The sequence below is a fragment of the Hemiscyllium ocellatum genome, chromosome 12 (genome assembly GCF_020745735.1).
Source record: "Hemiscyllium ocellatum isolate sHemOce1 chromosome 12, sHemOce1.pat.X.cur, whole genome shotgun sequence".
Classification (NCBI taxonomy): domain Eukaryota; kingdom Metazoa; phylum Chordata; class Chondrichthyes; order Orectolobiformes; family Hemiscylliidae; genus Hemiscyllium; species Hemiscyllium ocellatum.
In genome coordinates this window covers 76,126,845-76,153,032 of record NC_083412.1, presented here as the reverse complement: position 1 = coordinate 76,153,032, position 26,188 = coordinate 76,126,845, and the positions used below count along the sequence as shown (strand labels likewise).

Genomic DNA, 26,188 nt, shown 5'->3' with positions numbered 1-26,188 from the left:
TATTGTTGTCACATGTACCTAAGTACAATGAAAAGCTTTGTTTTCTGAGCAGTACAGGCAATTCATAACAAATGAAGATATACAGATCATAGTGTTTAGACAGAGTGAGGCATCCAAGATTAAGACTGCACAGGAGGTGCATAAAACTGACAGAAGACAATCACAAAGACAAAATTTGCTGGAAAAAACTCAGCAGGTCTGTCAGCACCTGTGGAGAGAAAGCAGAATTAACGTTTCAAGTCCTGTGACATGTCTTCAGAACTGAAGAAACATGAACTCTGCTTTCAGATCTGCTCAGCTTTTCCAGCAATTTATTGTTTTGTTTCTGATTCTCAGCATCTGCAGTTCTTTGTAATTTTTGTCTCCTGAAGGCAATGTTGTAAGTTGGAAAAGGTAAACATACACTGTTTTTAAAATTAAGACTAATAATGTTCAAATTTAATATTTGGGCTGTAGGATGGTTCCTTTGTTAACTGTTAACATTTTTTGTTTCTTCTGCAGATATTCAGATGGAAATTGATAACGTTGTACAATTAGTGCATTGCAAGAGTAAAAGCATCGTCTTAATTGAAGCTTCGTTTGCGTATTTTAGGCTGCAAAACTGTTTAATAATAGTCAGGAGTTTAAACCACTGCTTCTTAATGTTGTATTAAAGTGAATCGGTGGTTGCTTTAAAACTTTTGAAAAACGAAGTGAGGCATAAGTTGGCACAATTTGAAATCACTAACTTAAAATATGAAAATGCAGGTTTTGGTGTGCTTTTTTGTGTAGACTGTACAATATCTAACCCTTCAGTATTTTCATCTGCACAATGATCAGTAATTACTGCGTGATAATGTTCAATATCCTTTTTCCAGCTGCCGTTAACTTTCTACGATCCTTACTTGAACCTGACCCTATTAAACGGCCCAATGTCCAGCAGGTACTGTCTGATCTCTGGCTGAATGATGACCATCCCGGGACACCAATGTGCAGCAGTGTTTACCCAGACCGGTAAGGTGTAATGAGCTGCTGCTGAGTAGCTCTTTATGTTTCAGTTGGTCATAGTAGGTCTTGTGTCTCATAGCGTAAAAAGTGAGGTTTGCAGATGCTGGAGATCAGAGCTGAAAATGTGTTGCTGGTTAATGCACAGCAGGTCAGGCAGCATCCAAGGAACAGGAAATTTGACGTTTCGGGCCAGAGCCCTTCATCAGGGATGAGGCGAGTGTGCCAGGCAGGCTAAGATAAAAGGTAGGGAGGAGGGACTTGGGGGAGGGGTGATGGAGATGTGATAGGTGGAAGGAGGTCAAGGTGAGGGTGATAGGCTGGGGTGGGGTGGGGGCAGAGAGGTCAGGAAGAAGATTGCAGGTTATGAGGGTGGTGCTGAGTTTTCCTTGGAGAGAAGTAAGGGAGGAGGTGTGGGCGCAAGTTTTGCATTTCCTGCGGTTGCAGGGGAAGGTGCCGGGAGTGGAGGTTGGGTTGGTGGTTTCCTTGGAGAGAAGTAAGGGAGGAGGTGTGGGCGCAAGTTTTGCATTTCCTGCGGTTGCAGGGGAAGGTGCCGGGAGTGGAGGTTGGGTTGGTGATCCCCAAGGGATCCTTCCATATCCGCCACAAATTCACCTGCACCTCCACACACATCATCTATTGCATGCACTGCACCCGATGTGGCCTCCTCTATATTGGGGAGACGGGCCGCCTACTTGCGGAACGCTTCAGGGAACACCTCTGGGACGCCCGGACCAACCAACCCAACCACCCCGTGGCTCAACACTTTAACTCTCCCTCCCACTCCACCGAGGACATGCAGGTCCTTGGACTCCTCCATTGCCAGAACATAACAACACGACGGTTGGAGGAAGAGCGCCTCATCTTCCGCCTGGGAACCCTCCAACCACAAGGGATGAACTCAGATTTCTCCAGTTTCCTCATTTCCCCTCTCCCCACCTTGTCTCAGTTGATTCCCTCGAACTCAGCACCACCCTCCTAACCTGCAATCTTCTTCCTGACCTCTCCGCCCCCACCCCACCCCACCCCGGCCTATCACCCTCACCGTGACCTCCTTCCACCTATCACATCTCCATCGCCCCTCCCCCAAGTCCCTCCTCCCTACCTTTTATCTTAGCCTGCCTGGCACACTCTCCTCATTCCTGATGAAGGGCTGTGGCCTGAAACGTCGAATTTCCTGTTCCTTGGATGCTGCCTAACCTGCTGTGCTTTAACCAGCAACACATTTTCAGCTTGTGTCTCATAGCAGCAGGCATTCTGCCAGGTGATAATGATGAAGTAATAGAGGCTAGTCCTGAAAAATCCCAGCTCTTTCTTGACAGGAGGACAATGGGGAACAAGGGAGAGGGCAATGTCAGATATGGATTCCTAAAATGGCCTTCAGCTACCATTGAAGGTAAACAATGTGATCTAAGTGATCTGCCATTATTATTTTTGAACAAGACTACACCATTACTAAGGCCACTTGTTTCCATTTACATACTGTCCCTTGACCCTGTCCCCTGCCCCTGCTTGACTATTGTTGAAACCCTAATGCATAGTTTTCTTATCTCAAGTTTGACTAGTGCGCACCTGGTCTGTAAATTCAAAACAATTTCACAATTCTGCTGCCCGTGCCCTAACTCACAGAGTTTCATTCACCTTATTTGGTGCCATGCATCAGTTCCTGCATATGCAGGTTGATCTTAAAACTCTCATTCCTGTTTTCAAACCCCACCTCAATGCATGACCTTGCTACTCCACATCGCTACAATCTCCTTGTGTCTCATATGCTTTGAGATATTGACAATTCTTGAATTCAGGCTTCTTGTGAATTCCATTTGTGCCACCATTGTGGTAGATTCTTCAGCTGCCTGGAAGCTCTGGAATTCTGTTCCTAAGCTTCTCTCTACCTTGTTTTTCTTTTTTACAGCTGTCTATAAAACGTAACTCAGGATTAAGCTTTTTATTGTGTACCGTAGTATCTGCTCATGTACCTGGATATCTGTTTTGCTTTATAATTTCCTTTCAGTACCTCAGAAAGTTTGTTGGTATGGGTGCTGCTTTTGTTGATTAGTACGCAGAGCACTATTGAGAAAACTCTTTCTCTTCAAAATACCTTTCTTCATAAGTTACAACCACCTCAGAGGGGAGACAGGGGCTTTACTTACATGTCCGATTGTAAATAAGACGATTCTAACAGTGTGGCTCTCCTGCTGTATGTATAATATCTCAGATATTACCCTCAAGGTTCAGGAGTGAGTCATAAACCCCCCAGCTTCTAAATTTCATCTGGCTATGTGACAGCTGAGCCATGGTTGACTCCCTGTTGAGAGGGACAGACTGGAAAATAGTATTCAGGGCTATCTAGGTCAGGTAACTGTCCATAATTTGTGTCCATCATCCTTCCCCATGGTCAGTAGATGATCTGTGAAAAATCTTCAAAGATCCTAACCAACAACCAGGCCATCCGACAGTGCTGGTTCTCTCTCATCTGCAGCACTGCCTTCAGTGGTTACAATCCAAGTAGAGTATCTGAGTGTGTGCTTAACATATTTTAATTAAAGACAAATAGATGAATTCAAGAAGGACACCTATATGTAACTGAATTACAAGCTCAGCTCTGGTGCTCTTAAGAATTGCAGCACAGAAGGTGTGTGGGTGTTAGATCAGAGAATTCAAATCAAGCCGCTCTAGAGGTGGGAGTATTCACTTTAAATTAAGATCAGAGAGGATTAATGGGAGACTGTGTGATGGATCAATGAGCTAGACATCCAATACACTGTGGCAGGATACAGAGCCACAGGGAAATTGGATTCTGAGTCATATATGTGGACTCAGGAATGGATTTTGGAAGAAGTCTGGAAGTGGTCATTATTACCACATGATCCTCTCAGTCAGAGAATGATGCATAGTGCAAAAAAAATTCCAGAAGGGAAGGGGAAGCATAACATTTATAAAAACTGAACAACACATATTGACAGTTTGGAGGTGATCATTTAAACTAACTCAGGTTTAGGCCCAGCAGATTGTGAGGAAGACATAGAGCGACATTAGCTTTCCATTGGCAACGGAGACAGAATAAACTCACTTCTTTGTGACTCAAGAAGGCACTGACTTATAAAAGCAACCTGCGGCAGATTACTTTGTATCGTTTTGGACACAGCTGCATTATTTTCTGTCCTTAAAAGTGGACAATGATAAAATGTATTTACCAGATTTAAGAGCCTCAAACCTCACAATCAGCAAAGATGTCATTTCAAGAATGTTGTGGCTATTTAGCAGACAATAAAAAGTTGTCACACAAATCTGGTATTATCAGTTCATTTCAAAAATCAGCGAGTGTTTAGATTACATCTCTCTGTGGTGTACAACAATATATTCTTCACTGCTCAAAGATTAAATAATAGTCAATGGCAGTGAATGAATGCTTAATGTATTAATTTGATGTTGCCCGTCAGTGATATTAGCCACTGTAAAGCAATGGGTTAATACTATAACATGACAAAACAATGAAAAGCCAACAGTAAATTCTGACCAAATAAAGAAAATAATTGATGCACATGTTATATTCTAAATGTGACCCGTTTCCCTGTGCATTAATGTCCAGTTTGTTGAAAACAGGTGGGGCAAGTAGCTTCTCTTGCCAGATAACTGGGTTGAGGTTTTGCAATCTCTGGGGATTTTGAAACACCATTTTCATACCCAGGCAACAAATAGTGTTAAACGTGTCAAAAGGTATTGCGATGTAACATTTGCTTTAATAGTGAGCAGCGTCTGCCCACAACCCCAGTCCCGTAATTAATTCACAGTTTAGCTCTAGTTTTAACACCTGAACCCACTGACGTTGTGGAATGGTAAGGTGTAGGTTTTCACGCTAGTTGTTTACATTGTCAGTTTCTGGTTTCCACTGAGGTTTCAGTGGGGAGCTAAAAGTACAGAGATGGGTAAATCAAATTTTGCACAGCTCATGAGCAGTAAGGGCAGAAATCTCAATCACTCATACACCCCCTCTCAGTTGGGGATTCAGGTTGAAAGGAGCAACAGTTATACTGGGGGAATTAGGAAAAGCTCTTTTCAAGAAGGTGTGAAATATGCCGAAGACCTTCTTACTTCTGTACTTGAGTACACGTGACAATGAAATCTAAAATCTAAATCTAATTGAAAATTATTTCCATTATTCATGATTCATTCCTTTCAATATTATTTGGGTGTTACATATTGATATTTTTGAACTGTGAGCATTCTACTTATCTATGTGTCCTTCCTGGTTCAAAAATATTCATCACATCATTATGGGTTAGATTTCCCACTCTCCCACATGGAGAAAAGAATGGTGGTCGGTGAATCTAATTGGCTGAAGGTCAAAGATCCTCAGAAAACCTTTAGTGATAAAGTTCTCCTGCTTCAGGTAATGGGTCAGGTATGTCACCAGCAAAAGGCATGGAGCCTCTTTGCATGTATTTAACCTACATCTCATTAATACCACACCTCTTCACCTTCCCAACTAACCTGTACCCAACTGACAGGCTTGATGCTTCAGAAACTGACAGCAAAAATCAGGCATGTGTCTGATGAGTTTCACCTTGTCATCCTCTAGAAAACTCACTACAGCTTCGTCCTTCTAATGATCCAGCTTTAAATGATACTCACTGTCACTTCTCCAAATACAGGCGACCAGTCCAAATGAAGCAAGGCCAGTAGTCTCTCCTGGGTCGTTTTCTGAACACAAATCAGGCCTACCCATCTCGGTCAGTAGAACAGGAGATTTAATTTTGAGGTGGTGTGTTTGAGCCCCATCCTAGGTGCCTTTAGTTTAGGGCAGTACAGTGGCTGAATGATTATCACTGCTGCCTCACAGTGCCAGGGACCCAGGAATCAATTCCACCCTGTGTAAAACTTGTAAATTCTCCCTGTGTCTGTATGAGTTTCCTCTGGGTACTCCAGTTTTCTTCCATGTCCAAAGATGTGCAGGTTAGGTGAATTGGCCATGGGAGATGCAGGGTTACAGGCACAGGGTTGGTGAGTGGGTCTAGGTGAGATGCTCTTCAGAGGGTCAGTGTCGACTCGATGGGCCAAATGGCCTGCTTCCACGCTGGAGGGATTTGATTCAATAAACTAGCCCACAGCAAACAAAGGGCCAATTATGGCAGACCAGGAGACTTTAGTGCACATTTCAAACAGCTGCAGGTGTTGAGCTGCATCGACAGACAAAAGTGAGAAATGGGGAGTGGCAGTGTCTGAATCACAGAGAACCGTGAAAGGGAGGGAGGAGATTTCAGGCCAGGCTTTGCTCCAATCAGTTTGAACTGGTGCGGAGGCGAGAGGAGTGTGTGTACTGCAGTCAGTCTGAAGTTAAAAATCACACAACACCAGGTTATAGTCCCAACAGGTTTACAGGTATTTGGAAGCACTAGCTTTCAGAACACTGCTCCTTCATCAGGTTGACAACTACACAATGAAGGAGCCACGCTTTGAAAGCTAGTGCTTCCAAATAAACCTGTTGGACTGTAACCAGGTGTTGTGTGATTTTTAATTTTGTAAACCCCAGTCCAACACTGGCTTCTCCAAATCTAAAGTTAAAAATCACACAAGACCAGGTTATAGTCCAACAGGTTTAATTGGAAGCACACTAGCTTTCGGAGCGACGCTCCTTCATCAGGTGGCTGTGGAGGGCTCGATCGTAACACAGAATTTATAGCAAAAATTTGCAGTGTGATGGAATTGAAATTATACATTGAAAAATTGATTGTCTGTTAAGCCTTTCATCTGTTAGAATACAGTGATAGTTTCACTTCTTTCATGTGTAAATCACAAAACCCTTTTTTTAGAAGTTGCATTCTCGGGTTAGCTGTTAACAATGGTGATAGCTAGACAACATGTTGAAGGTGTTAGCCTCCTGTGTTCTCTGTCTATGACCTGATGTTTAGATTGATTCTAATCTAAAAAGTGAGATAACAGAGTTTTACATAAATTCATGCAGTTTTTGACCTCAGAGTTCTACATGAATGTATCAAAATATTGTCTAGTTATCACCATTGTTAACAGCTAAGCCAAGAATGTAACTTTAAAAAGGGTTTTGTGATTTACACATGAAAGAAGTGAAACTATCACTGTAATCTAACAGATGAAAGGCTTAACAGACAATCAATTTTTGAATGTATAATTTTAGTTACATCACACTGCAAATTTTTGCTATAAATTCTGTGTTACGATCGAGCCCTCCACAATCACCTGATGAAGGAGCGTCGCTCCAAAAGCTAGTGTGCTTCCAATTAAGCCTGTTGGACTATAACCTGGTGTTGTGTGATTTTTAACTTTGTACACCCCAGTCCAACACCGGCATCTCCAAATCATTCTCCAAATCAGTCAGTCTGAGGGTTGAGGGCATTGGGGAACATCGTGAGGCGTCCGATTTCTCTGAGACAGATGGGACAGGCTGGCAGCGCAAATATCCAAGGGGAGCAAGATGCTTCTGTCTCTGCAACTCTGCAGAAAGCGACGGCAGCATAGCACAGATGGTCTCCCTGGCCATCTTCCCCCTCAGAATAAACCCGATTGCAGCATCACCCAATCGAGTGACAGCAGTAAGAGCAAGTGTTCCAGCAGCAGTAGGAGCTGGCACTGGCTGTGGAGTAGCCTCAGAGGCTCAGTCTGCCTGAAAGGGCCCACATAGACGGTGAGCATTGGCCCAGGATTGAATCTATGGCCAACAAGAGAGCTATGTGTATAATGGACTGTCATTGGCGATGAGGCCTCAAGATGTCCTGAAACATTGGCCCCTACATTTGCCAATTATTGGATGAGCACCTCTACTTTCAGGGATGAAGAAGGAATCCTTTCTCAGTTGTCTTGAAGGCGATGGTAGCTGTCAGTTTCTCTGTCAGCTCATCATGTCAGGGAGTCACTGGGACCTCTGCAAAATTTCAAGAGGATCCACTCCCAGCTGTAACCATATGGTCTCTGAGGCTGTGTTTGTCAAGGCTGACCTATTTATTCATTTCCTGCTGCGGGTCAGGCACTCGGGGTAGTCAGCTTTGCTGCCAGGGCAGAATTTCCGCAGAGCAATGGGGCAATTCGAATGTACCCATGCAGATATGAGGGCATCCCATCAGCAGTCAGCAGGGGCAAGCACTGTGGCTCAGTGGTTAAAACTCCTGTCCCACAGCACCAGGGACATGGGTTCGATTCCAGCACTTGAGTGAGTGTGTGGAGTTTGCATGTTCTCCCCATGTCTGCGTGGGTTTCCTCTGTGTGCCCAGTTTCCTCCCCCTGTCAAAGGGATATGAAGGTTAGGTGGATTGATTGTGCTAAATGCCCATGAAGTCCAAGGATGTTTAGGTTAGGTGGATTGACCATGGTTAATGTGAGGTTATGGGGACAGCATGGGGGTGGGAATGGGACTGGGTGGGATGCACTTTGGAGGGTGGTGCAGACTCGATGGGCCAAATGGCTTCTGTCTGTATTGTAAGGGTTCTATGATTCCATGGGTTTCATAAATGGGAAAAGCTTCCACTTTGTGAATGTGCAGGTCATTGGGCTGGCACGGTGGCTCAGTTGTTAGCACTGCTGCCTCACAGCACCAGGGACCTGGGTTTGATTCCCACCTTGGGTGGCTGTCTTTGTGGAGTTTGCACATTCTCCATGTCTGCATAGGTTTCCTCTGGGTGCTCTGGTTTACTCCTACAATCCAAAGATGTGAAGGTCAGGTAATTGGCCACGCTAGATTGCCCATAATGTTACGTGCATTAATCAGGGGTAAATATAGGGTAGGGTAATGGGTCTGGGTGAGTTACTCTTCAGAGGGTCGGTGTCGACAAGGGAATCTAATCTAATGTGTGACCACGGCAGCTGGATCTTGGAGGTCTGTGCATGTTACCCAGAGGGCATCTCACTTCGATGCTCACATCCTGGAACACTCACAGGCGCCTACATCTTTCAGAACCCACCCCTCTCCCTGTGCCCTTCCAGTGATAGTCAGTGGGCGACCCCTCAAACTCAAGCACATGACATAAAACAAAGAACTGCAGATGGGAAATCTGAAATAAAAACAGATTGCTAGAGAAACTCAACAGTAGAGAGAAAAGCAGAGTTAACATTTTGTGTCCCTTTGTGAGAATGAAAATAACTGGGAAATTTATACTGATTTTGGGGTGTGGGATGACATTAGTGAATAGAGTTACATGGAGATGGTGCAGCAAGAGAAAGAGAAAAAGAGAGAATCCACAAACTGGTGCCAAAGAGTTGTAAAGACTCCCACAAGGGCCATTGTGGAGCAGACCATACAGCCCCTGAAAATGAGATTCAGATGCTTGGTCAGGCATCTGGTCAATGGGCACTTCAGACAGTGTCTCGCAATTTAAATTGTTTGCTCTACAATGTAACTCAATGAGAGGAGACTGGCCTGGGGCAGGTTCTGATGGAAAAGCAGGAGGTCTGCACTGAGGAGGAAGCTGAGGAAGTGGAATGGCCCAGGAGGTTCTTCACAGATACCATAAAGATTGAGTTATGGCATATGAGCGAGAAAGGCATACATGAAAATCTCATAGCCACCTATTTTTAGAGGGCCTGAGCTACATAGATACAGGCACTTTTTTTGACTTGTGAAGAGGAGTCATTGGAGTCTCCACACGTGTTACCAGGTATGCTGAGTTTCACAGCTGCCTGGGAGACCACTGTGTGCTCTATTCAATGCAACCTCACTGACTGAGGAGCAGCTCTGAGAACCATTCCACTGTGTTTCATTGTTTGGTATAAAAGCAGAGTTCTGTTTCTACCTCATGTCTTTTTGAAGTTCAATACTGTATTCCTCACAATTTATAATGCTTCCTTTTTGAAAAAGCAAATCAGGGCAGAACTTATACACTAAATGGTAAAGTCCTCAGGAATGTTGCTGAGAAAGAGACCTTGGAGTGCAGGTTCATAGTTCCTTGAAGTTGGAGTCACAGGTAGATAGGATAGTGAAGGCGGCATCTGGTATTCTTGCTTTTATTGGTTAGTGCATCGAGTAAAGGAATTGGGAGGTCATGTTGTGGCTGTACAGGACATTGATTAGGCCACTTTTGGAATTTTGTATGCAATTCTGGTCTCCTCGCAATAGGAAGGATATTGTGACATTTGAAAGGGTTCAGAAAAGATTTACAAGAACATTGCCAGGATTGGTGGATTTGTGCTATAGACAGAGGCTGTATAGGTTTGGGTTATTTTCCCTGGAGCATCGGGGGCTGAGAGGTGACCTTATATAGGTTTACAAAATCAGGAAGAGCATGGATAGGGTAAGTAGACAAGGTCTTTTACCTTGGGCTGGGGGAGTCCAGATCTAGAGAGCATAGGTTTAAGGTGCGAGGGAAATATTTAAAAGGGACCTAAGGAGTAACCTATTCATGCAGAGGGTGGTGTATGTATGGAATGAGCTGCTAGAGGAAGTGGTGCAGGCTGATGCAATTGCCACATTTAAAAGGCATCTGGATGGGCATATGAATAGGAAGGGTTTGGAGGGATTTGGGTTAAATGCTGATAAATGGGACTAGATTTATTTAGAATATCTGGTCAACATGGATGAATTGTACCAAAGGGTCTGTTTCCATCCTGTACATCTCTATGATTTTACACACCAAGCTGTAAATCATTATTATATATAAACTGTACGTTGTCCTTCATAGCAAGAAGATTCAAGTACAGGACCATACAACAGTACAGGGCCTTAGTGAGACCACACCTAGAGTATTGTGCGTAGTTTTGAACTCTGTATCTGAGGAATGTGTACTGGCTTTGGAAGGAGTGCAACAAAGATTTGCCAGACTGATTCCTGGGATGACAGGACTAACGTATGAAGAAAGACTGGATGACATTTACTGGAGTTCAGAAGAATGAGGCGGGATCTCAGTGAAACTTATAATATTCTCACAGGACTGGACTGGGTAAACACAAGAAGGACTATTCTGATGACCAGGGAATCCAGAATCAAGGCTAACAGTTTAAGAATGTTGGGTAGGCCATTTAGAACTGAGATATGAAAAAGTTTCTTCCCCAGAGAGTGGTGAGCATGTGGAACTCTCTGCCACAGAAAGTGGCTGAGGCCAAAACATTAAGTGTTTTCAAGAAGGAGTTAGGTACAGTTCTTCGGGCTTAAAGTATCAAAGGGTAGTGGGAAAAAGTGGGAACAGGTTACTGAGTTGAAAGATCAGCCATGATCATACTGAATGTCAGGTCAGGATCAAAGGACTGAATACCTCCACCTCCTATTTTCTACATTTCTATCTATCAGGAGGAGCACGGGTCCCAATACTGAGCCCCTTGGGATCTCCACCATAAAACATCCTCCACCCTGAAAAATATCCATTTGACAATTCCCCTGTCTTTCCAATCACACACACAATTTGTATTCATGTTGTTAAGTCCCTTTTATTCAGTGAGTTGGAAGTTTCACCACAGGTCTGTTGTGCAGCACTGCATCAAACACCTCCACATCATGACCTCTTAGAAGTCTATGTACATCACATCAACAGCATTATCATCATTAACCCTCTCTGTTAGCTCTTCACAAAACTTAGTTAACACAATTTTCAATTAAGAAATTTAGGTTGGCTGTGTTTAATTAACCCAGTTTGTCCAGATCACTGTCAATTTTATCCTAGGATATTATTTCTAGACGTTTTCCCACCACCAAACTTAAACATACTGATCCATCATTGCTGGGCTTATTCTTAGATCCTTTTCGGAACTAGGGTGTAATGTTTATAATTGTCCAGTCCTATAGCACCACCTCAAAATCAAGGAAGATTGAAAGGTTGTGATCAGTGCCTCTGCAGTTCCCATTCTCACTCCCTTAAGTATATTTGGATGCATCTCATCCGGTCTTGGGGCAGACAGTCTATCTGATTTCTCTGCTTTATTAATTCTGAATCCTTCCAGGGACAGGATTTCTCCATGGCCTGAGTGCCATCTGCTTCCTTGGTATGGACAGATGCAAGATATTGATTTAGTGCCTTAGCTATATTTTCTGCTTCCATGTATAAATCTCCTTTTCACTCCCAAAAAGCTCAATTTTTTTTTACCAGCTATTAATGTGTCCATGGGATGTGAAGGTCTGGAAGGCCACTGGCAGTCTCAGTCCTCTCATATGTCACTTTGGTTTGGAGGGAAAAAGAGACAGCTGAGTGTAATGGGAATGTGTCCATGAACACTTGAGAAGCATTCATAGCCCTGCCAGCTGGTGTGCCCTCCCAGGGAGAAAGTAGGGAGCTCAGTACCCAAAAAGCATTAGAAAATTATCAGCATAATATTAACATCCCTTTAATGCCCATCATATATGTGATTGTGAGGTCGACATGGCTGTACTGTAGCAGAGTTAGAGTCAATGATGGCTCTTTGAGGGTGCGGTTGCTTTGAAAAGATGGTGGCAATCCCCTTGTGGGGTGAAGGAGACCATTCCTCTGCTTCCTATGCTGGATCCCATCGTGCTGGTACCTTCTAGAGGTGCCGACCTCCTGCACACCCTCAGCTCAGCAGCCTTATCTGAAGGGCTCGTTTCACCCCTGAGAGGGAAAAGGGACTCCTTTTCTGACGCAGATAGGCTAGAGCCTCATTTAGGCAATATGTAAGCATGCAGCTATCTAAACACACTTGATAGACATCTCCAGGAAGTGGTAGGAACCTTATTCACTGTCTTTTCTGGAGCTCTTGGCTTGCAGCAAGGAGACAGCAGGGGCAATAGCACAAAAGATTTACCCTTGAGCTCTTGCTGGAATCTGCTGACCATATGAAATTAGCTGAAGAGCAAGAGATTGCCTGAGAATCACAGACTGTGGCAGATGTGATGCCTGCAGCTAAACTTTAACTCCAGAATGACAAATCCCAGCTGAAGTTTATGTTTGTGTGAATATGTCTATTGTGAACTCCTCTATCCATCTTTATAAAGAAAGCTGACAGTGTAATCCTGATAATTACAGTAAGGGAATGGGTATGTTTAATTACACATTTGTCTGCTATTCCACAAGACATAGAGGATGAAAGGCGTTTATTGTCTTGGATAGGAAACATTTTTAACAACAATTACACAGATATAATGATAATAATAATTCGATGTGTGCTCAGGATTAGACACAGGATAGAAGGTAACTGTGGCCCAGATTGTTGGTTCAACGGTATTTGCAAAGCAAAGCCTTTCAGAATCCTCACACCCCTCTTTATTACTGTTTTTTTACCTCAGCTAAGTGACAGTCCATGTTTGAAAGTCAGACCTCATACAATCAATTGCTGAAACATGAGTTCCAGCAGAGCTCAGAGCCTGCACTCTATCCTGGTGTACTTGGAGGGGTTAACCCACAGGAAGACAGCTGTATTATGTCTATATGAGACTGGGATAAAGGAAACTTGTAGCTGAATACTTATCAACCAAATTCTCTGCCTGGCTGCTTTTACTTCCCACTAAGAATTTCACTGGAACTAAAACTGACATTTACGGTTTTCTAACATAAACTCATTTAAAAACTGAAGTTAACATAAAAAATGTAATTGTTGCTTTGTAGTTATAATTTTCAAGTGCGCTGAGTTCTGATAATATAGGGATGAATTTTACCTGGAATCAGATGGTTGGGTGCTCAATTGACCCAGCAGTAAGATTGGGTGTAATGACACAGCTGGGTCCACAGGCAACGCCTAAAGGGAGACACCATTAACTTGGGCTTACATTAGGGTTGGGGTCTTAGGTTGGCAGATCCATGTGATGGAATGAGAGTTCAGGATTGACAGGGTGGTGGTTAGAGAGGGCAAACGTATGTTTGGGGGAAGCTGTTAGATGGCTGCCTTCAAAGGGAAAAATATGGCCCACCAACAGGGACCCTCTTATCCTTAGCAGCCTGTTCATGTTTGCCTTCTCTGTCATCGATATAGGGGAAGGTGGCATACTGTACCGTTACGGCAGAGAAAACTGCCATGGAGGGGACAGGGCAGTCGAGTTGAGAAATACTCCAATCTGACAGACCTCTCTCCTTTAAAATGGGTCCTTTCCCTCCATATATTGTTTCCTGGAGGCGTGAGCCTCTAAATATAAGCCTGAGGTGATAACAAAGACGGCAGGTCATCAGGTTTGTTTTATTCACTCACAGGATGTAGGCGTTGCTTCTTGGCCTAGCAATTATTGCACATCCCTAGTTGCCCTTGAGAAGGTGTTAGTCCCTTTGCTTTAGGTCGACCTACAATGCCATTAGGGAGGGAATTCCAGGATTTTGACCGAGTGACTGTGAAAGAACAGCGATATATTTCCAAGTCAGGGTGGTGAGTGGCTTAGAGGGGAATGTGAAGGTGGTGGTGTTCCCATGTATCTCCTGCCCTTGTCCTTCGAGGTGGAGAGAGTGATGTCGGTGTGGTGCCAATCAAGTGGGCTGCTTTGTCTGGATGGTGTCAAGTTTCTTGAGTGTTGTTGGAGCTGCACTCATCCAAGCAAGTGGGAAGTATTCCGTCACACTCCTGACTTGTGCCTTGTAGATGGTGAATAGACATTGAGGTGTCAGGAGATGAAGTACATGCTGCAGTATTCCGAGCCTCTGACCTGCTGTTGTAACCACTGTATTATCTTGTGAGTCCAATTGAGTTGCTGGTAAATGGTAACCTCAGGGATGTTAATAGTTGAGGATGGGAAGGTTGCAGTTGTAAGTTGTCAGGTTGGAACACCACAGGGTTTTAATGACCCTGTTTTACTCTTGAAAATCATCAATCCTCACTCCTCCACCCACTCAAATGCTACATCCATGTCGCCTATTCCCTTGTGCACTCTCATATTCCCCCATGTACCTATTTCCAGCTTCTGCAGTTTCTCCACATAACTGTAACCATGCTTTTTTTTTATTCCTGATGAAGAGCTTTTGCCCGAAACGTTGATTTTGCTGCTCGTTGGATGCTGCCTGAACTGCTGTGCTCTTCCAGCACCACTGATCCAGAACATGTTAAATCCTACCCTCTCCAAACTGTCTCTGATTTCTAAATTGCACTAGCCTGCAGTACTTAGCACTACTTAATAAACCAAAATGAAAGTGTAATATAAACCCAGGCCTAAAATGTAAGATATTAAACAGGGTTCTGGATGCTAAGATGAGACTATATTCCAATAGAAGACTGCATTAGGACTTGCATCCTTGTGCAAAGTGCTATTGTAAGAGCAATCCATATGTAGTACATTTAATAGTTAGCACTCCCAGCACCCAACCTTGCTGATTAGGGGAGAGAAATTAAATGAAGGTGGAAGCCAGAATGCTCAGTTTATAGCTCATATCTTTGTTCCTTGCTGTCTGTTATGTCTTTCCGCAAAGTGAACTCTCCATTGCTAATGCTGTTGTGTAGAATGTACGTGATAAAGGATGTAGTTTAGCCATTAGCACATCAAAACAATTCTGATCTCAGCGATTTCTAATTCACTACAGTTCCTCAATGTACAGCAAGAGTCTTAAAGGAAAAAGCCAAGTGAATGATTATATATCACATCTGTGGTCTGTGAACAATTCCACGGGAGATCCATCAATGAAACATTTAAAATTGAAATCTAAAATTACTAAATTAGAAAAGTAAAATTCTTTAAAACTTGAATTTGGTTCAGAAACTGGAATTCAGAAACAGAATCTAAAACTTAGAATTCTGAATCCATAGAACCATGGAAAATTTATGGCACAGAAAGAGACCATTTAGAACATTGTGTTTGCGTCGGCTGAAGGGAAACGAGCTGCCTTTTTGAATCCCACCTTCCAGCACCTTCCCTGTAGCCGGACAGGTTACAGCCGTTCAGGTGCAGATCCAACTTCCTTTTAAATGAGTTGTGCTTTTCTGCCTCTAGCACCAGGCAGTGAATCCCAGGCACCCACCACTCTATGTCCCCTCTAATCCTTCCAGCATTCACCTTAAATCCATGCACCCTGGTAATGGAGCTGTCCTCTGGGGGAGACAGATCTTTGCTGTCTACTTTATCCAAGCCCATCTTAATTTTTTACGTGTCAATTAAATCATTCTCAACCTCCTCTTTTAGGGAAAGCAATCCCAACCTATTCAATCTTTCCTCACAGCTTCAATTTTAATTCCTGGCAACATTCTTATAAATCTCCTGTTTACTCTCTCCAAAGCAGTTATGACCTTGCTGTAATGCAATGACCAGAACTATACGCAAATTTCCACCAATGGCCTAATCTTCATTTTATCCCATTCCTACATTACATCCGATCTATTCTATAGCTTCTCCAATCAAGGAAAGCATTCCATAAGTTTTCTTTAACAGCTTGTCTACCGGTCTGAACTTCTTCAAGGACTGATGGATATGCTGTCTAAGGTCTCTCAACTGCTGTCAATATTCTCCTATTTACTGTGTTTTCTGTAGCTTTATTTGCCTTCCTGAAACGCATTAATCACACTAGTCCAGATTGAATTCCATTTGTCACTTTTCCACCCATTCATCTCATTCTGGAGTTGATAGCTATGCTTTTCACTATCAACCATACAGCTAATTTTTGTGTCATCTGCAAATTCTTAAAACTGTATTCAAGTCCAAGTCATTATTATAACAATGACAAACAAGCAAGGAGCCAACACTGACACTACTGGAAATCTCTTTCCGTTCATTTAAACCATTCATCAATCACTATCCTCTGTTTCCTATTACTGAGCCAATTTTGGATCCAATTTGCCACAATCCCTTTGCATCCCAAGTACTTTTAACTTCTTTGACCAGTTTGCTGTGTGGAACCTTGGTAAATGCCATGCTAAGATCCAGGTAGACATCATCCACTGCACTTGTCTCATCAATCCTTCTTGTCACTTTCTCAAAAAATTCAACTGAGTTACTAAGACATGACCTTCCCTTAACAAAACCATGCTGACAATCCCAGATTATTCCATGCCATTCAGAGTGATAGTTTATCCTATCCCTCAGAATAGATTTTAATCATTTGCACCATTGAAGTCATACTGAGCAGCCTAAAATTATATCGCCTATCCATCGCACCCTTTTAAGACAATGAAATAACACTGTACTGAGAAACTATTCAATTTCATAACAATAAGATAACCAGGAACACATTTCTGGCACAGCTTGATGCTTCAATTCAACGTAGGAATAATATGTTGTGGTAACAATCCATTCTTAGTTATAGATATCTATCTAAACTATTGACCATTAATGACTGTTTACTATTGCTGGGACTCATACATTGTTAGTCAAAAACATTTGGCAGTTAGTTCAATAATATGTTTACTCTGCCATTCTGCTGTGTCATAACAATAGTTAGTAATTACCTGATTATTTCTACTTACTTAGGCTTCACCCTGGAGACTTGAATCAGAATGTGCTGCTTCACATGACTGAGAAGCTGGGATATAAACATACTGAGGTGGTAAACACTGTGCTGGCAAACCGAGCTTCACACATCCTTTCCATTTATTTTCTGCTAAACAAGAAGTTGGATTACTATTTTAAAAGCATCCAAGTAAGTAATGATCTGAGCAGTGAGTTGTCATTTCAGAAAGAATATTTAAGGTAAGAAGTATTAACTGGCCAGATATATCTTGCAAATTATTTTAGCGTAAGACATAGCATAGCTAGTTAATACAGTAGATAATTGAATCACAGACTACACAGTCTCACTCTTGAACCACATTCTGTGCTGCGCAATCTCAGATAGTCTTTTGCATTTAACATCAGCACTGAAAGGTGGGAAGGCAAGGCTTACAATAGAATAGGTAGCACTGCCTCAAACACATCCTGGTTCCAGTCCCAGTCTAGAACTTGATAACCAATGAAGGTGCATTCCTAATTCAAACAGCTGAGTATCCACTCGTAAATTCCTTCAAAATATACCAATGGTGGATGGGAAGATCATCTGTCAGCACTGTACAGAGTTCCAAACTACAACACATGTAAAAGAATATGAAGCCCAGATTCAGATTCCCTGAGTGGAGCTGTAACCCACTCCAACCACTTCAGGGGTAAAGGAAAATTAGTCAAGGTTCCTGCTATTGTCAGTTATTTTAGTTACCTCTGTGTGTTTGGAGTCTAAAAGTGTGACACTGGAAAAGCACAGCAGGTCAGGCAGCATCCGAGTAGCAGGAGACTCAAGGTTCCTGATGAAGGGCTTCTGCCCGAAATGTCAACTCTCCTCTCCTCGAATGCTGCCTGACCTGCTGTACTTTTACAGCACCACACTTTTCAACTCTGATCTCCAGCATCTACAATCCTCACCTTCTCTGTGTGTTTGGATACTGGTTAAATAAGGTTGAGTCATGATACCTCAGCAATACTTTTGTCTGAATATATGTGAAGTAGGTAGAAAGAAAAATTTGCATTATATTTAGCACCTAGCATGACCTCAGTATGTCTTAAAGAGCCTTACACTGGTGAAGTTGTTTCGAAATGTAAACACAATCATAATATAGAAGATGGAGCAGCCAAATTGTGCACTGAAACACCCCATAATTAACATAATGATATTGCCAGATATTCTGAGGGAGTTCTGAGGAAGGGGCACTGGGCCCAAAACATTAACTCTGGTTTCTCTCCATGGATGCTGCCAGACCTGCTGAGTGGTCCCAGCAATTTCTGTTTTTGTTTCTGATTTCCAGCATTGACAGTTCTTTCGGTTTTTATTTTGCCAGATATTCTGTTTTATTGATGTTGTGTTGAGGGATAGTGAATTCTTTATATCATATTCTCAAATTATCATTCTAGAGTATGACATTTTAATTTGATTATTCCTTAAATTCATTCATCAAAAGAGGAGACTCCAGGGTTCAAGATTGTAAACATGACCAACAAAACACTGACCATGTAAACTTTTCCCTCTTCCCCTCCAGTTATGTTTGTATTAAAATAATGACAATTTGACAGCTCCTCCTATGTGTGTTTGTTGAGTCATGCAGACACACATCAGTGAAAACATCTGTAGTATTTTGTTTGTGCTTTTGCACTTGCAATTATTAATGTCAATATTTACTGTCTGTTTTCAGATTGGTTGTGAGTGCTTTTTTTATAAGCATGCCTTTCCTCATAACAGACTCTTGCAATACATTATACTCTAGTGTTATTTTCAATACACCTTCAGAAAATATAAAATGTTAGTTAATATGAGACTGATAAACATCTGCATAATCTCTTGTTCAAACAGCAAGTATTGGCCATAGCTTTAAGAGGCATGGTTGGAAGTATAGTCAGATTCATAGTCAGACAGTACAAATGTTAACTTAACTCATACTCTGATGAGGTTCTAAAACTAGAGAGGTGCTCTGTATCACTAATCCCATCCCTACTTTTGTTCTCAGTGACTCTTTCCTCAGCAGTTACTGCTAGAGCCAAGAAACAACTAAAAGACTGAGTAAAAGAAACCATTGAAATCATTCCAAGTTCTTCGCAACTGTTTTATAAACAAGACCCTGAGAGTGATTCATAGTTAATGACACACAATTACTTTGTTGATCTTCAGTAGAAAATGTTTGAATGCACGTTTTAAAAACAATATTAATTCAATACAACAAAATATCCTCAACCACTCATAAGAAAGGAAAGGGATGTTTTCCTGGGTCTTGATCCAAGGAGATTGCTTCTGCAAAGCACATTTTAAAGTAAATAGGTATTAGAGGAAGATGGATTGTGTTGAAGAACTTAATGCCTTTTTCACAGACACGCTCATTGCTTTACTTTGTCAAACAAATGGAGGAAATCTTCTCCCAATATTCTTATATTAACCCGATTTTTCTTTCATTATAGAAACGAGACTTTGCAAATGGTATTTGCTACAAGAATCTGCTGCATCAGTCTGATAAATACAGGCTCAAGGGAATACAGGAGGTAAAACGTCTACAGGTTTATCTGTTCATTTTCTTTGCCTGTGTTTATTTCTATAGGCATTCACTATTTCCATTTATGTCTACATTACTACTTTTGACTAAAGGTGTTAGTCTGGACTGATCTACCTCGAACAGAAAATACCTAATTTTGTTTTGATTTCAGTAATCTACTATCTGCAAGTTATTGCATTTGGAATTCCTTAAACAGTTGTTTTCTGTTTTAGGAAATGTAATGTTTTAGTTATATTGGAAAACCTCTACTCAGTATTGCTGAGGCTGCCAGTGCTGTGAATCACTGCAGGGAATAGAAAGCACTCAAGCTGTGTGGAGTCAGAGGAATGAGTGCCCCTTATTGTCAATCACTGACAAATTTGGAAGCCTCCTGAAGTGCCTGTTAATGCTACAAATGCAGCGTAGACAACAACTGCAGTTCCATCAAATGTGACATAAGTTTTTTTCCCAGAGACAATTTAATGTTCAACCACTTTTGTAATCAAATTAGCAAAACATAAATCATTTAATGTAATTTTTGGAGAACTTGCATTATGTTGTCCATTTGGACAAAAAGTCCACTTCAGAGGTCTGACAAGTGTGATGAGGAAACAGAGTATTAGTTCACATGTTTTTTAAGATTCCTTTTATAATGAATAACATTGTATCATAAAAATAAATAGAGATAAAGTAAGAAAATGAGTAGTAAGGGGCTGGTAGGAAATAAAATTAGAATAGAATGGATCAGTCAAATAACTGTACCCACAAAGCATGATACTTAGTGTACATACAGATGAATATAGTGTTATATCTAATAAACATACTGGCAATTGTTAAAAATGTGCAATAGGTACAAAAGGCTGCAAATGCGCTGAATTTGAGTCAAATCTACCATGCCTGAAATAGGTGGAGATTCAGCGATTTTGTTGTAAGTTGTAATACCCCTTCCCATTGTGTATGACTGATGGCATAGCTGCCTTGGTGAAAGGCCTTTACAGTCAAACTGTATGATAAGCAGTACTGTATAACTTTCCACTCTGACTTGTAAGTGTGATTTTATTAAAAACTTTTGCAGGTCTAAGACTGTACTTACTAAAACCCTTGCTTTTCTCAGAATACAAGTGTTTCAATTGCCAGAGCCCTTGCATTTGGTCTCCCAAACACTCTGTCAAGGGGTGGCACAATGGCTCAGTGGTTAGCACTGCTGCCTCACAGCACCAGGGACCGGGTTCAATTCCTGTATTGGTTGACTGTCTGTGTGGAGTTTGCACGTTCTCCCCGTGTCTGTGTGGCTTTCCTCTGGGTGCTCCAATTTCCTCCAACAATCCAAAGATGTGCTGGTCAGGTGAATTAGCCATGCTAAATTGCCTGTTGTGTTAGCCAAGGGTAAATATAGGGTAGGGGAATGGGGCTGGGTGGGTTACTCTTCAGAGGATCGGTGTGGACTTATTGGGCCGAAGGGCCTGTTTCCATACTGTAAGTAATCTAAAAAAGATTGATTATTTGCATTTTACTTGTCAGTCATATTTTAGAAATCGTGAATTGGACTCATTAGTACCTGGTAGCACGTTACGCTCTGACCATTGTGATTACAAGGATGAGTTGGGTCTTAAGTATATCTGATTAATATTTACAAGCTTTGGCAAATCTGTTGCAAGGTTACACCACATGATCACCAGCCATGTCACTCCTATGTTCTCACCACTGGTCACCCAGCATGTCCATTCTTGTAGTTGACCCCCTTCCCACAGCAACAGGGACTTGAACAAATTCTTCTTTTCCTAATCAGATGATCCATGACTGTAAGTCAAACTGCCTTTCTCATGCTACAAGAGTACTGTAACCAACAAATTAAACCAAAGCAGATTTTTTTTCTGCTCCCTTGTTTTTTTGTTCCCTGAGGGTTGTTTACAGTAATGTGCCCAGGAGAGAATTCCATTCTTGTATTCTATTCCATTCTTAGATATTCTAGCATAACCCAGATTGGTCAGGAAAGCTGATTGCTCTCTGCAAGAGTTGGCAGTTTAATCTCTCAATTTTGAGGCAACAACCAAAATTATGACAGGCATGTATAGCTGCACTTTCCAGGATTTTAATGCCAAGAGGGTGTAGTGGAAAGGACTGAGTGTCATAAAGAGACTTTTTGAAGACTCCTGCATAGCTCATAATTAATGGTTCAGTGTTGTTTTTGGAAACAATTCAACCCTTATTGTTTTGCTATGCTATTTGCTCCATCTGTTGAGATGAAAACTGTGTCCTCTATCAGCTTTAGGTAGAATTATGGGTGCTTAGAAAAAGCTGTCTATTACTTGCTTCGCTGAGTAGACTGAGCCTTTTGTCCAGTCACCATCGAGTTTGCCTGAAGCACTCCAGCAAACAGTTTGCAGCTGCTCTGTAGTCGGGGTATTTCTGTTTTTAAGCATTTGGCCTGAAGAGTCAACTCTTTCGTTTGCTCTGCAGTCTCCTCAAATATTTATGGGATTTCTATAAAGAGCAGCTGTACTGTAGTTTCATGTTCCTGTGCTTTAAATCCCATCTCCAGTGCTTTAGATAAATATCCTAAAAGGAACTGTTTCGTCTCTTCGACTGGATTGTCTGGAGCCTCTGAAAGCAAACTCGGCTTTTCCTAATAGCTAAATCCACACTAAAGTCAGGCACAAGTGGGAGTGTGTTGAGACTGATGTAGTGTAATTACTAACACACATGCTAATCTAGATAACTAGTACAAGCAGACCAATAGCTTTCAAAGAAAAGCTGACAGAGGCCGCAGAAAACTGGCAATTTGAGTATGGCCCTGATAACAAGCCTGTGACATTTGAAAACTAGTAGTTATGCAGGATTGTAACTTAACACTGGGTGTGTCCAGCATTCTTTCAGTTGTATGGGAGAAGAATAAAACAAATTAAATTAAGACTTGAAAGGGAATCACAGATATTGAAATTGATCCAGGGACATGTTCCTGTGGAAAATATTGAATTTTGCATTGAAAATGATGCATTTGAATTCATTTTATACTTTGCAATTGATTAATTGATGGTCTTAAAAGAAAGAAATAACATAATGACATTCAAACTTTTAATCAAGAACTAAACTAGCATTTCACCAAAATTAAACAGCCATTTGTCAAAATTAATGTCTCTTTCAGAGAAGTATTGTAATCTTCTGGTCTGAATTTTCTCTAGCACTTCCTGTTTATAAATGTCATCTTCTCTCTCAAACCTCCCATTAATTCATCACAATGCTTATCTCCCTAAAATTGCTAAAATGCTACATCTGCTCAACATTACTATATCAATGTGAAAGTTGGACTATCAGCAAGACATTGAAAACTAAACTAAATACTGCAGAGGCATGCTTTCTGAGACATATGATGGACATTCGTCAGATAACATCCGTAACTAATGACGTTTTGAGGGCAGTAAATCCATGAGATTAGTTTGAGCAGATGTTCACATAGAAACATAGAATGTAGGACCAGGAGCAGGCCATTTAACCCCTTGAGCCTGCTCCACCTCTCAATATGATCAATGCATTCAATACCCCAATCTTGTCCTCCTCCAATATTGCTTTATCCCTTTAGCTACAAGAGCTATATTTACCTCCTTTTTGAAAACACAATGTTATGACCTCAACCACTTTCTATGCTGGTGAACTCCACAGACTCACCACTCTTTTGGCGAAGAAACTTCTCCTCATCTCAGTCCTAAACTATTTACCCCTTATCCTGAAAATATGACCTCTGGTCCAAACTCCCCCACCATTGGGATCATCCTGTCTGCATATAACCTGTCTAGTCCTGCTGGAATCTTTCAGGTTTCTATGAGATTCTCCCTTCTTGTAAACTCCAGTGAATATATTTGAATTTGAATTTGAATTGAATTTATTTTCGCGTGTACCGAGGCACAGTGAAAACCTTTATCTTGCGAGCAATACAGGCAGATCACAGAGTTAAATAGCATAGATAAATAAATAATAGGTAAGCAGTGATAAAAACAAAAACACAGGTATAGGTGAATGTTAAGAGTTTGTGAGTCCATTCAGTATTCTAACAACAGTAGGGTAGAAACTGTTACGTAACCTGCTGGTACGTGTTTTCAGTCTTCTGTACCTTCACCCCGATGGTAGAGGTTGTCGAAAAGCATTGCCAGGGTGGGATGGATCTTTAAGAATGCTGGCGGCCTTTCCTTGACAGCGAACCTGGTAGATGGATTCCTAAGAAGGGAGGTTGGCCTTTGTGATTGTCTGGGCTGAGTTCACCACTCTCTGTAACCGCCTCCGATCTTGAATGGTACAGTTGCCATACCGGGTAGTGATACATCCAGACAGAATGCTCTCAATGGTGCACCTATAAAAGTTGGCAAGGGTATTTGCTGTCATGCCAAATATCCTCAGCTGCCTGAGGAAGAAGAGACATTGTTGGGCCTTTGTAACCAGTGTGTCCACATGAAGAGTCCAAAAAAGTTTGTTGTGAATGACCACTCCCAGGAGCTTGACACTCTCCACTCATTCCACCTCTGTGCTGTTAATGTGTAGGGGAGCATGAGCAGCATCCTGCTGAAAGTCAATAATGAGTTCTGTGGTTTTGTCGGCATTGAGAGTGAGGTTGTTCTCAGTGCGTCATTTTTCCAGGTCTTCCACCTCCCATCTGTAGTCTGTTTCGTCACCATCTGAAATTTGACCGACTATGGTGGCGTCATCAGCGAACTTGTAAATGGCATGAGTCTGGTATTTGGTGACATAATCATGGGTATACAGTGAATAGAGTAGAGGGCTGAGTACTCACCTCTGAGGGGCTCTGGTGTCGAATGTTAGTGAGGATGAAATATTGTTCCCAATCTTCATTGATTGGGGCCTGTGGGTCAGGAAACTGAGGATCTAGTGGCAGAGAGTGGGGCTTAGTCCGAGATCACTAAGTTTAGTAATCTGTCTCGAGGGGATAGTAGTGTTGAAGGCTGAACTGTAGTCAATTGATATAATCCAGAGCAATTGAATCTCTCCTCATGCATCAGTCCTGTCATCCCAGGAATTTGAAAATGTGTTGCTGGAAAAGCGCAGCAGGTCAGGCAGCATCCAAGGAGCAGGAGAGTCGACGTTTCGGGCATGAGCCCTTCTTCAGGAATGAGGAAAGTGTGTCCAGCGGGCTAAGATAAAAGGTAGGGAGGAGGGACTTGGGGGAGGGGTGTTGGAAATGCAATAGGTGGAAGGAGGTCAAAGTGAGGGTGATAGGCTGGAGTGGGGGTGGGGGCGGAGAGGTCAGGAAGAAGATTGCAGGTTAGGAGGGCGGTGCTGAGTTTGAGGGATTAGACTGAGACAAGGTGGGGAGAGGGGAAATGAGGAAACTGGAGAAATCTGAGTTCATCCCTTGTGGTTGGAGGGTTCCTAGGTGGAAGATGAGGCGCTCTTCCTCCAGCCGTCGTGTTGCTATGGTCTGGCAATGGAGGAGTCCAAGGACCTGCATGTCCTTGGTGGAGTGGGAGGGGGAGTTGAAGTGCTGAGCCAAGGGGTGGTTGCGTTGGTTGGTCCGGGTGTCCCAGAGGTGTTCTCTGAAACGTTCCGCAAGTAGGCAGCCTGTCTCCCCAATATAGAGGAGGCCACATTGGGTGCAGCAGATGCAGTAAATGATGCTTGTGGAGGTGCAGGTGAATTTCTGACAGATATGGAAGGGTCCCTTGGGGCCTTGGAGGAAAGTAAGGGGGAAGGTGTGGGTGCAAGTTTTGCATTTCTTGCGGTTGCAGGGGAAGGTGCCGGGAGTGGAGGTTGGGTTGGCGGGAGTGTGGACCTGACGAGGGAGTCACGGAGGGAGGGGTCTTTTCGGAACGCTGATAGGGGAGGGGAGGGAAATATATCTCTGGAGGTGGCGGAAATGACGACGGATGATACGATGTATATGGAGGTTGGTGGGGTGGTAGGTGAGGACCAGTGGGGTTCTGTCCTGGTGGCGATTGGAGGGGCGGGGCTCAAGGGCGGAGGAGCGGGAAGTGGAGGAGATGCGGTGGAGGGCATCGTCGATCACGTCTGGGGGAAAGTTGTGGTCTTTGAAGAAGGAGGCCATTTGGGTTGTACGGTATTGGAACTGGTCCTCCTGGGAGCAGATGCGGCGGAGACGAAGGAATTGGGAATATGGAATGCCGTTTTTACAGGGGGCGGGGTGGGAGGAGGTGTAGTCTAGGGCTCCGGACTACGTTCAGTAATCCCGCACGGACTCCAGACTATGTTCAGCTCGAACTCAGCACCGCCTTCCTAACCTGCAATCTTCTTCCTGACCTCTCCGCCCCCACCCCACTCCGGCCAATCACCCTCACCTTGACCTCCTTCCACCTATCGCATTTCCAACACTTCTCCCCCAAGTCCCTCCTCCCTACCTTTTATCTTAGCCTGCTGGACACACTTTCTCATTCCTGAAGAAGGGCTCATG

The 26,188-nt window shown here is 42.6% G+C and overlaps 1 protein-coding gene across 1 annotated transcript in view; it reads left to right on the top strand.

Annotated features, from left to right (window-relative positions):
- The window catches only part of hunk (hormonally up-regulated Neu-associated kinase), a 74,802-nt gene that overhangs the window by 36,393 nt on the left and 12,221 nt on the right, over positions 1-26,188 (top strand). Inside the window, exons 6-8 of the mRNA XM_060833184.1 lie at positions 858-993; positions 17,261-17,429; positions 19,703-19,783. Of these exons, the coding sequence (XP_060689167.1) occupies positions 858-993; positions 17,261-17,429; positions 19,703-19,783 (386 nt within the window). The remainder of the gene's footprint in view (positions 1-857; positions 994-17,260; positions 17,430-19,702; positions 19,784-26,188) is intronic.